At 37.4% G+C, this 12,928-nt stretch overlaps 1 protein-coding gene across 1 annotated transcript in view; it reads right to left on the reverse strand.

Annotated features, from left to right (window-relative positions):
* Nucleotides 1–1,809: 1,809 nt before the first annotated feature.
* Nucleotides 1,810–12,928, reverse strand: part of LOC107090016 (DNA repair-scaffolding protein-like) — a gene marked incomplete at its 3' end in the record, with an annotated part of 28,590 nt that continues 17,471 nt past the window's right edge. The window contains exons 9-10 of the mRNA XM_015383150.1: nt 3,439–3,643; nt 1,810–2,039 (exon numbers count right to left, since the gene is read on the reverse strand). Of these exons, the coding sequence (XP_015238636.1) occupies nt 1,810–2,039; nt 3,439–3,643 (435 nt within the window). The remainder of the gene's footprint in view (nt 2,040–3,438; nt 3,644–12,928) is intronic.

Genomic DNA, 12,928 nt, shown 5'->3' on the forward strand with positions numbered 1-12,928 from the left:
GAAAGGAATGTATTTGGGCATTTGGGCAAAGCCTTTTTAACTTTTCTATTTTTTTGCAAGGAAATGTCTCCTTAATAAATACAGACTTCCAAGAGATGATATGAGCTGTTTGAATCGTTTGAACATTAAAGAAAGAAGGATCAGCTCTGGTTTTATTTTGCAACCAAATAAAGAAAGCATTGTTCTAAAGTAAGCCCCTACAATCATGAACATTTATAAAGTCATCTTACCACAAACAGGGTAGAAAAAACTATGACAAAATGTAGCTCAGTTTCCAAATATTCCAGTTCATGTTTAAATAAACACATGCTTGGATTTCTCTCGCACGGCGCTAGGTTTGCTTAACCGCTTTCTTGAATACGTGATTCCAACTTTGTTATTCCACAACTGTCAATTTAGGTCCAATTAAAAAGTGGAGGCTTAGAGTGATGTGTGGTGGTTTTATTTTTGTAGCAATGTAGCATTCTTCCATGCAAAATTTTCAGATCACCTATAAATATATGTATGTATTACAGCAGCTCTAGAATGTGGAGAGTTGAAAGGGACAAAATCAAATAAACAAATATATCATTAAATAAACAAATGAACAATTAAATCAATTAATTACCTATTATTCATTAGTAGTAGTATTTTGCATCTTCAAAAAGTCTCTGTATTTATTCAGGGTGAGGACATCTCTTATCTACTGCTCTCTTTATCTTTTCAAGATTTAAGCAATAATAAAAAGTTTCCCTTCATCCTGGGCTTTTTTTTCTTTCTTTTTTTACATACAGCTTAGTGTTTTTGGCCAAACCTGACTTGAATTTATCCACCATGACAAAAACCGTGACTCGTTTATTCTGGCTGCAGCATGTGGAAGGACCAACCTGTACACCAGAGATCAGCTGCAACTATTGACATTTGTAAACACCAATTAAAAACTTATAAACTTGGGCTGAATTGTTTTGACTTCATTCATTTGATCTTATTTTTATATTATTAACTTTATCTGTTCATGATTTTTTAAGTAAGTTTAAGTTTGTTTTATTCCATTTCACTACAATCTCAAAAAACCTATTTTGGAAAACAAATGTGTGGCACTATTAGATATTTCTGACTAATTCATTGTAAGTTAATACTTCATCTTTACTATCTTCTGACAAATAAATGTAAATGCTTTCCCTCACTTATGTAATTCATACTGTTAGCCTTATAGCTGTCTAGTAATATTTTACTTTTACCCAAGATTTTTTAATTGTTCTTTGATGTTTTGCTTCTTTTTTATCATATCTTAAGTCACTGTGTTACATGTGATTATATAAGAAGAGCTCGATCAGTAGTCGAATGGACTGAAATGAATAAAAAAAGAAACAATGGGACTCCATTTAAGCAAGACTAGTTCACAAGTTTGCTGGTGCACAAAACTGTATGAACGTACTGCTCTATTTCCTGAGAAATCGGCAGGAACAATAAGAGAAAGACTGGATTCAATTAAAAATGTTTGTGTCCTTTGTCAAGGAATGCCATATGGCTGGAGACAGCAAGAGCACTCTGTGGGGCCTGCTCCTCCGTGAACAATAGCTCGACCACTGAGACACATCATGTCACGAAGGACAAACATATGGGGTCTGAAAAAAAAAGTCAGCATGCACATCCAACCCAAAAAATAAATTTAATTGCAGCAAATGATTAAAATAGAAGAATATGGGGGGGGTGTGTGTATCGTTTTTGGCACAAACGATAACACCAATCCACCAACCCCCCCCCAACCCCCACGCACACAAACACACACACACTTGGATCACTAATTATCGGGCTGTTTAGCAGTACCTGGTTTTTCCTTTCTCTGCTGGAGGAGGAGCAGTGGAGGACCGAAGGGAGGCTTTGTGCTTGCGAAAGGACAGAGGAGAACAATCTGCCATAGGGATGGAGTAAACTCTTTGGACAACCACATCCACATCCTGATCCACATGGCCAGCCTGGCCAAGTCCTTCAATGGCCTCCAGAAGAGAGAGACAGTGTCTTGTCCTAAAACTGCAGAGAACATTCGATCCTTCAAGCTGTAAGCGAAAAGAACCAGAATAACATAAAATGAACACGTTAGATTTATCTCTGGCATATTTATTTGTAAAAAAGCTTCATTGCATCTCAAAGTGAATATTTATGCCAGTTCCTCTTCTTAAATTCATGTCCTGCTAATTTGTAGGTATTGCTTGTGCTACACATTTGAATAAGCATAAATAAAATAAAATATGTTTACTTAACAGACTCTTTAGTGTGACTACATGGAGTAATCCAATTGTTTTTGTTCCTTTAGTTTTCTCCTGCATTCTAAAGAACAGGGGACATAGCTCCACTTGGTCTCTATCTAGACACCCTTAAAAGACAACTGCTAAATTTGTACATCACATGTAGCTGCAGAATGCCACGGTTATACGGCTGGACTGATGGTTTGTGCGTTTTTATCATCATCATCTATCCCATCAACCTCTCTTGCAGGTCTAGTAGATGACTGCTTATACTCTGGCTCTAAATGAGCTATTTTTCTTCTGTTAACTGGAGACTCTTTCTTTCCACTATGCCCTCATGCATGCTAAGGAAGAAGGATTGCTGCAAAGTCAGCGGGTCACTGCAATCAGCTGGACCTCTTAGATAAAAATTACCATTTGAATTGCCTAAAAAAACCTAAACTTATTTTACTATAAAAGTTATTCAAATTGGACAGTATGTTATAGAATCTTAAACTTAATAAAAGAATGGATTAGACTGCAACAAGCTGATCTGATGTTTTAATAATATTGGACATGCCTGTTTATGCAATTGCTGGGAAATCTAAATTCAAGTCAGTTGACACTTTACAAAAGGAAAACTTTTGTTTTCCTTTTGCAAATCTTGACAAATGAGGAGGTAGGATTGATAGTAGCAGCTAAAACACTTCTTAAAAGATGCCATAAAAATAATCCAGTATTTATACTTGCTTTAATATTTCAAGTACATAAAAGTACAAGTAAATTCATCATATATGACACCTCTAGAGTACACAAGGAGAACACATTTAATCGTGCTGACTAAAGTGCTCCACCATGGGTATTTGTAATTCTTTATGCTCATTATTGTTAAGACATTGCGATGAACCCTGAGGCAATGAACCACAATCTGTAAATTTACAGCTGTAATTTTGTAAATATGAGCTCATAAATATTACTAACATGAGCCTTTTGAACTCTTGTTCTTGTGCACAATAACCAAACCTGAGCAGAACCTCGGGGTTTTTAGCCAAACTGCTGCAAACATAGTATACAGCTGCTGTCATTACATGTTCCAAGTGATCAATTCTCTGCCTGCTTCAACTTTTTTTCCATTAATTGATGCTTAATAAATCGGTTTATTAACCATTTAGACGTTTGTCAATTTAGAGCTTTAAATATATTTCTTGTTTGAGGGTCAATGTATTCATACCTGCGTTGCATTGCTTTCATCTTTGGGCTTGCATTCATCCAGTAGTCCAAATATTTTCCCCAAAAAATAAGGGGCATGTCTCTCAGCAGAGAGCCAAATCTTTGTTGAGGAACTATTATCTGGCTTGGAAGCAGAGGAGACCTTCTGGCTAAAGTGTGTGTTCAGGATAAGCGGACAGCTGAAGCCTTCAATAGACAGACTCTGCCTGAAAAGAGAAAATGATCAGAGATGCTGTATAGATTCTTAAACACGGTGCCTTAACAATGGTTTCAGCTTCTAAAAATTTCCACATATTTCAAAATATTTTGCTGGGAAATTTTATACAAATGTAACATTGCTTCAATACATTTAAATATAAAAATCAAATTTCTCCCCAAACCACTGAAGTTGGTGCCTTCTAGAACTGCTTTCCATCTAGACCAATTTTGTGTATGTAGAGTGATTTTCTATCTTATTCTTCTTTGCCAAAGCAGCTATTAAGATTGGATCGTGAGGGTCTATAAACATCAATATTCAGGCATTCCCACTGATTCTCTGTTAGATCTTGACCTTGAGCTACAAATGACAAATGAGCATTTTATTCATCGTAGCTAATGCTGGTAGTTGATACTGCTCTGGGATCCGATTTTCAAAAGCAGGATTAAGAAATCCAGAATCTCTGATGAAACAAGGATTAAAGATTAAAAGAATATTTTGCAGACTGGTAGTATCTGGATAAAAAATTGACTACAACGTACAAATGACTTAGAAGGTGCCTGCACACATGTTTGATCCTCCTCCTTATTTTTGGTTTTAAATAAGGCTCAGGTGTCTGGCACTGGAGGGGACCCACCATTCCCAGAATCAGGCCAGCAGAAAAGTTGGCCCTCAATTCAAACAAAGAAAGGTCTCATTTAGAAGAGATCCATGGAGGTATAGGTTCTGGAGTCATGGACTCCAGGCTAATTTGCCCCAATGTCACTGAAGATGGAGAAAGCAGAATTTGCATAGTTGTGTCCCAACTTAGTGTTGGTATTTTTTGTAATGTGCCAATGCGCTCCAGAAGGTAATTTATCTGCATGTTTGTGCAGTCTACTACAAGTATAGCATTAGGGGATCCTGAATTTAAAACAAACAAACAAACAAACAAAAAAAAACAATCAAAACAACTGAACCGGGCCGTGCTAAACTGGTACTAGTTCATCAGTAGGGCTCGGCGTGGTTCAGCTCTGGCTCAGTTCTGAGATAACAAAGAGTGCATGAGCAGACTGTGTCCTCTCCTTATAGTCAGCCTCTGTAATCATGAAATTTCAGACATTTATAAAAATACCAACTTCCGTACTGTGCCACACGATTTTCAGCGATGATTCTGCTTAAGTGTGATGAAACTCAACATCCGTCATTGTTTCCTGCATCTGTAAACCCTGATTTAACTATCACTTGTCGTTTCCACTTCCCAAAAGCCGACTCTGTCAAGTAAATTCACCAAAGGCTGCCTTCTTCGCCTGACTCCGCAAGCTTCCTGAATGTTATGGGCACCACCATGTTGATTTTCTTGTTTACCTCTAGAAAGCAGCAGTACCCTAGATGGACACTAGGAGGCGAGGAACCATGCTAGTATGATGTGTACTGTAAATGGTCTTAAGGAACAGGGCTTGGCACGGTTAACTGATCCTAGCTCGGCACGGATCGTTTTTCAGAGGGTGGTATAAATGGGGCTATAGTCTTATTAATGTCAATATTTAATATTGTAGAATCGCTCCTTGAGGTAGGTGAACCTTCTGTGGCCAATAAGGTTATAAAGATTTGCGTATATCCTTTTAAGGTCAAATGCAAACCACTGCCTGGTTCTGCTGGAGGTTTCTTCCTGCTAAAAGGGAGTTTTTCCTCTCCACTGTCGCTACACGCATGCTTAGTGTGAGGGATTGCATTCGAGTCAATGAGTCGATGCAATCAACTGGTTTTCCGTAGATGGAAAACTTTGAATCAATTTGACTGTATGATCTGGTGAACTGTAAAGTGCCTTGAGATTACATGTGTTGTAAATTGGCGCTACATAAATAAATTGAATTGAAATTCCATTGAATTTAAGGTAAAGCAAATATTAGCTTTGCTAAGATTCTTAGTATCTACTACTACACACAGATCACCTGTGTAATGTCAAAGGCATGCCCCCTCTGACCACAGCCTCCACGTGTGGCTGATGCAATCCACAGAAAAGCGAGTGGAACCTGTCTCCTCAGCTACTATGCAATTCAGACATTGACGCGGCATTGTAAAGGAAGACCCACAGGTGTGTATGTACTTTTATGGCCTCACTTTATAGAAAACATCTTTGCTTCTTTATCAGATGTTTTTCCTAATCCCCTCGACAAAAGCAATAGTCTATCAAAGAGCTTTCTGTCAAACCTAGTCTTAAAAAGAAAAAAGAAAATAATCAGTTACAATGACCACGTGGTTAATGGTATAGCCCACCATAATAATGCTTCAATTATTAAAGTACTTCACTGAATGCCTTCACATATCAGGGGTATTTTAAAATTTGCTGAAATAAAAAGACCAAAAAATGGGATCAATGACAAAACTTGTTGATGTGTGATCAATGTGACACTGACTGAACAGATAAGGCAGCAGGGTTAAGTAGGTTGATTATCTGATGGTCTGGAGCAGGCCAGCCTCACAGAATAACCAGCCCTGGTAATTAAGGTCTGCAATCTTGGTTTTGTAAAAAAAAAAAAAAAAAAAAGGCTGCAGATGGAAGGTAAACATCTGCTACAGTCTGAGTTGTTTTTAATCATCTTTAAAGTTTTCAGATTCCTCTGCATTTATAACAATCCACCCATCCTATGAACTATTTGGACCAACTCCTCCATCCTTGCTAAAGAAACACGTGCTGCCACAGCGTCATGTCAAGGGTAACAGGCAGTGTTCATTTTATAACAACAATGAGTTTTGTAAATAGGCCAATGTTTCCAGGTTTGATCTCAGATTCAGGAAAAAAAGTTTTAATGTCAAGTAACTTTCCATTCATACAAGGAATTTGCTTTGGTGATGAGATGCTACATATAGAAAAACGAACATAGAGTTGACATATATAGATTTGGAGTGCAAGTTCTATGCAAGCTCACATGCAACATAACTTCTAAGTCATAACTTACTCTCTCAAAAAGTTGTTGTACTCTGGGTTTGGATGATGGATCTCATAGTGCTAAATAAAATGCCCAAACCTTAGAATACTAGCAAGTAAACCTGCTTTAAATATCTCCACGACTTTTCCACTGCTCTTTCTGTTTTGTTCTTTGACAAAACTCAGACCCCTTCATACAACACCTGTATTAAGACTATATACAGGTGGATTGGTTTATATTTAGGGTAATCCAAATAAATCGGAGCAAATGTATGCTACAATCCTTTTTTTCTGAAAAGCAATAAATATCTAAAAAAAAAAAAAAAAAAAACAGTAAATCAAAACCGGAGATGCATCGACCCAATAACTGGATCGACTATCAGTTCTGATATCAGATAATGGGGATCCAATCCAGTCTACTTTACATGGAACTGTTATTTCTCTGTTTTTGCTGCTTACGCGTTAACAAATAATATAATATACATTTATATCTATATTATTTTTTTGTTACCTTTTATTTCTTTTACATTTGCGCCAAGGCTAAAGCGTTCACTAATATGGCAAGATATATGGTTAATTAATTCAATAGTTTAAGCGGTTCGGTATTAGATATTGGCCGATACATTCAGCCTAGTAGGAGTCGGTATCTGATTGGAGTGGAAATAACTGGATCGGTGCTCTAATCTCTAATCAAAACACTGCATTAGTATACGATATATAGAGCGGTTTAGTTTTTATATGAAAGTTCTAATATCAAGAGAAAAAAAAAAAATCAAAACATTAATGGCCTTGTGTGAAAAAGTGATTAGCAACAAAAAAAACCTTGATTAAGAGATTGCTATAACTTAAGTGTTTTACAGCGCTGTGGAGGAATTAATCCAGAATGGAAGGTTTTCTACCTCCAATCTCTTGTCTTGAACAGCCTTTTTAATGTCATGCCGCAACATCTTTGTAGGATTCAGATCAGGACTTTGACTAGGCCAACCAGATAACTTTATTTTCCCTCAGCCATTCAGAGGTAGACTTGGTGGTGGGTTTTAGATCACTGCCCTGCTGCTGAATCCATAATTCCTACCAGCTTGAGGTCACATACAGATGGTCGGATATTCATCTTTAGGATTTTTTGTTAGACAGCAGAATTAATGGTTCCAGTTATCACAGCAAGCCTTCCCTTTCCAGAAGAAGCAAAAGAAAAAAAAAAAGAAAAGAAAAGAAAAAATCCCCAGACCGTCAGACTACCACCACTATATTCTGCAGTTGGTGTGATGTATGATGTTCTTTCTCAGAAATGAGGGGTTACTTTTACGGCAGATGTGAGAGAGGCCTTTCCAAAAGTTCCGCTTTTGTTTCATCAGCCAACAGAACACTTTCCCAAACGTCTCATGGATCAACAAAAAGTTTTCTGGGAGTGCAACAGCGATGCAGGGGTGAAGCGCTTGGTCCATGTACAGAGGCTTTGGTCCTTGATATGGCCATCACAGGTTCGATTCCCAGCCTGGTGACCTTTGCTGCAGGTCTTTCTCTATTCCAATTTCCTACTTTCAAAAATGAAGGCTATTAGAGCCTGGAACTAATCTTAAAAAAAAATTCCTGTAAAAAATTAACATGAGCCTTAATATTACTGTTTTAGTGTCTTGGAACTCTTTTATTCCCAGTCTCTTTCTTATGATGGAAGCATTCTTTGAATGTTGTTTTGAGGTCTTTGCTGCCTTTCTTGGGGCATTTTGGCCAGCTGGTCAATCCTAGAAAGGCTCACAGCTGTTCATGATTGATAGATTTGAATCCCTTTCTTTCTCATTTGCTTCTGAATCTCTTTGGATCTCATTGTGATGTCAGGCTTAGAGGATCTTTTGCTGTAGGCCTACTTCGCCTTTTCCGGAAGATCTTATTTAGTCGATTTGATGATTGATCAAAGGTGTGGCTTTAATACGGTGAACTCAGGTGTTATAAACCATAGTTATGTTTTAACAAGGGGGCTTGTTTTAACAACAGTCAATTAATCCCTTTTACAAATGGCCATGTAGCTTTGTACTCATTATAATAAAGCAATTCATTTAAAAACTGAATGTTGCGTTTACTTCTGTTGTCTTTGTGTGATATTTAAACTGGTTACATAAACACTTCAGTGTGAGAAATAAAGAATGAAAAAACACTTTCTTACACAACTGAAGCAGCTTTTAAAATGAAATAAATGTAACCAGCTTCAACATGTTGAGCAAGAAAAACAAATTCTGCAAAAAAATTATGTTAAAAAAGAAAAGAAAATCTCTGAATTACATAGAATAGACTGCTCCATGAACCAAGGGGGCTGACAGCTTGAGACAGTTTGAATGTCAAACGTGGGTTCGGTCCCAGCCACCTCCACAGGACTGTTTAAGTGTGCACCACTACAGATAAGCTCACCTTCATCAATGCATGTTGCAAACACAAAAGACATCTTTCAACAAGACAAAACAAAAAAAAGCACTTTTCAAATGTGATGTCGTCTGTGGAAAAACACGTTTTGGTTCCAAGCAAGAATAAGCTAAAAGATGCTGATGGAAAAAACAGAGTGGAATGTAAGATTTGGTGCAAGCTTTTATATTGAAAGGAAATGTTTCAGATTCGTTACAAAGCTCCCGCACCTAAGTGACACCTATACTTGGAATTGGAGCAGGAGAATAACGGTCATTCAGTTCTCCCACATGCTCCACGGATAATGATGGGATGATGGTTTACCACTGACTCAGAGCCAAAAGTGCACTTTGTGACTGAAACTACGGGCATGTTGAGGCGTGTTAAAGACGCATGCTGATTGTAGATGACGAGAAATTGGATACGCAGATGAGTGGGAAAAATGAGTTGACGTCGTGGGAATTTTTTTTACCCACCCCCAAACAGGCAGGCAGAGGATTTTTTTTTTTTTGTTTCCCATAATTTTGACAAAACTCACATCAAAGAACCATAGTTCAAAGAAATCAAATAAACTCCAGGTACTGCAGAACCTGACCTGCAAAGGGGAGAACACAATGGCCTTTTTGCTCAAAAAAAAAAAATCGAGAAATCATCAATATTTATTCATGATAAATATTGCACAAAAAAAAACAGATGCAACTAATGATTATTTTTGCTATATCTATTAATCTGTAGATTATTTTGTCGATATGTAATCAGATAGCAAAAGGTTTCTTAAAGAAGATTTTTTGCAGAATTAAATAAAATAGGTGAAACTACGGTAGAACTTTTCCCCTTGAGGAGTTCTGGGTAGAGCATACTAAAAATAATTTAGCTTTATTCATCTCACATTGGAGAAATTTACCTCTGCATTTAAGCCATCCCCTTGGGGAGCAGAGGGCTGCCATTGTGTGGCACCCGGGAAACAGTGTGGGGTTAAGGGTTTTGCTCATAGACCCAGAAGGGAGGCTGTGGGGATTAAATCGGGTACTTGCAACCTTCTCAGAGCACAAGCACACTGCTCTAACCACTTGGCCAACACTCCCCAGCATCGACGGACAAAAAAGTATTTTTATCTTAATAACTGCTCAGAGTGGGTGGCTCTGTCAGCTAGAGGCATGTTTTCGAGTCTTTATAAGATTAATCGATTACTAAATTAGTTGATGATTATTTTAATAATTGATTATTTACAATTTATCCAATTAATTGTTCCAGCATTAAACAAAACTACAAAAAAATTGTGTCAAATTTAGGGTTTAAAGTTCCAGGTCCTAACTGAGTTATGGCATGTTTTCAACATAGCCTGAAATGTTTTAAAAATAAAACAGGTCTTCCAACGTCATTATTTATTAAACAAAGATGACGCCAAAGTGGGAAAAGCCGAGCTGACTACGTTCGTTCTGTGTCCATGGGATTTATAAAACAAAGTATCAGACACTTGCTGCCACTCACAAGCACTTCGTGAACTGATCTTCAGGCAGGGTAAAAGCAGGTGTTGGCGGTTCATGTAAACACAACAGTAAAACAGCAAAACATGAGCAATGAGCTCAGATATTCATCTGCAATCTGGGAAGGGTTTTAAGGACCCATCCAAACAAGTTAATCCCAAGATGTTATTGTCAATTATTCATAAGTCCAAAGGGTTTGAAACACGTGGCAACTCTCTAGAGTTCAATACTCAAATACTTTCACATTTTCAGTTCATGTTCACAAGGCCTCATTTTGTATGTTAAATTATTAATAAAAGTACAACTAAAACACTCAGCAATCATGCTCCATAATTGGAGAGCCTAATGTGGGAAAGTCTCTTCTATCTAAAACGAATATGGTGGGATGATAGTCTTAAAAAGTTGTCTTTATTGAACCATGAGACATCTAGAACTAGAGGGCTTGACTCAGCCATGACCCCCTCTGTAAACCAACTGAAGCCCACATTTAAATGTAAAACTAACAGCCAACGGTTGGCTGAGGTGAGTTCAATGCTAGAAAGAAGAGTGGGCTAAAAGTCCTCCATGGAAACGGTGTGAAACAAACCCCAACTAAATAAACCCTTTAAGATTAAATGGATAGAAATTAAGAGTTAATGCCAAGTTTTTTTTTTTACTAGCGGCATATGTTACAACTAAGAACATAATTAATCTCACAAACTAAAAGTTTTTAGGAGAACTACATATATAGCTTTTATCAACCTTGTAAAAGGATTGCAGCACACAGTCTTACTCACTGTAGATGGCACTAACAGATTTGGCCTTGTTACAGTCGCTGGCACTTTATGCCCTCAAGCGAGACAATTACTACCAACAATATTATGTGCTTGACACATTTTGTACAAGTTGCTTTTAAGTATGTGGGACAAACACCTGGATGACTCATTCAGTGTTATTATAGAAATGTTTTTCTCATATGATCATAAAAAAATAACAAGCGCAACGTGTTCTTTTTTTTTTTTTTTTTTTTTTTTTTTACAGTACAGGCTCTTCATTAAAATAAGGATTCTATGCTTTTGTTACATATGAGGTTAAAAACAATTTGACCTAAAAATTTTCTAAAATTATATAAAACACTTTACATGACAAATCAAAAAGAATATTTTTTGGTACATCATGCAATTGCAGAACAAGTAATTACAATAGGCCCCAAGTAAAAAGATAATAAAAAATCTTTTAGATCATATGCTGTGTCAGTGAGGAAAATAAAAATTTGATCACCCTGCTATTTTGCAAGTTCTGCCACTTTGAAATCATGGAGGGGTCAGAAATTGTCATTGTAGGTTAATGTCCAATGTGAGAGACATTTTCACAATTTATTATTTTTTTTAAACTATTTATTTGTATGATACAGCTGCAAATAAGTATTTTAAAAACTGAGAAAATGAATGTTAATAATTGGTACACTAGCCTTTCTTTGCAATTTCAGAGGTCAATTGCAAATAGTTTTTCACAAGGTTTGAACACTCTGCAGGAGGGATTTTGGCCCACTCCTCAACACAGATCTTCTCTAGATCAGTCAGGTTTCTGGGCTATCACTGAGAAACGAGTTTGAGCCCTCTCCAAAGATTGTCTATTGGGTTTAAGTTTGGAGACTGGCTAGGCCATGCCAGAACCTTGATATGTTTCTAACTGAACCACTCCTTGGTTATCCTGGCTGTGTGCTAATCATTCTTCCTCCACAGTTAGTGGAATTCTGACCAAAAAGTTCTGATTTGGTCTCATTAGACCACATGACTTTCTCCCATGACTCCTCTGGATCATCCAAATGTCATTGACAGACTTCAGATGGGTCTTGACATGTGCTGGTTTAAGCAGGGGAACCTTTGTGCCATGCATGATTTCAAACCATGACGTCTTAATCTATTATCAACAGTAACCTTGCAAACGGTGGTCCCAGCTCTTTTCAGGTCATTGACCAGCTCCTCCCGTGTAGTTCTGGGCAGATTTCTCACCTTTCTTAAAATTATTGAGACCCCATGAGGTGAGATCTTGCATGGAGCCCCAATCTAAGGGAGATTGACAGTCATGTTTAGCTTCTTCCATTTTCTAATAATTGCTCCAACAGTGGACATTTTTTCACCAAGCTGCTTGGCAATTTCCCAATAGTCCTTCCCAGCCTTGTACAATTTTGTTTCTAGTGTCTTTGGGAAGCTCTTTGGTCTCGGCCATGTCAGTAGTTGGATTCTTACCGATTGTATGGGGTGGACAGGTGTCGTTATGCAGCTAACGACCTCAAACAGGTGCCTCTCATTTAGGATAATAAATGGAGTGGAGGTGGACTTTTGAAGGTAGACTAAGGCCCCGTCCACACGAAAAAGCTGCATCATACAGATAATTTCAGGCCCCTCTATGATTTCAAAGTGGGAGTACTTGCAAAATAGGGGGGTGTTTAAGTACTTATTTTTCTAACTGTAAATATTACCTCCTGTTAAGTTTCATAAGCAGCAGATTTTCATTGCAA

This window comes from Cyprinodon variegatus, unplaced genomic scaffold, assembly GCF_000732505.1.
Source record: "Cyprinodon variegatus isolate N-32 unplaced genomic scaffold, C_variegatus-1.0 Scaffold277, whole genome shotgun sequence".
Classification (NCBI taxonomy): domain Eukaryota; kingdom Metazoa; phylum Chordata; class Actinopteri; order Cyprinodontiformes; family Cyprinodontidae; genus Cyprinodon; species Cyprinodon variegatus.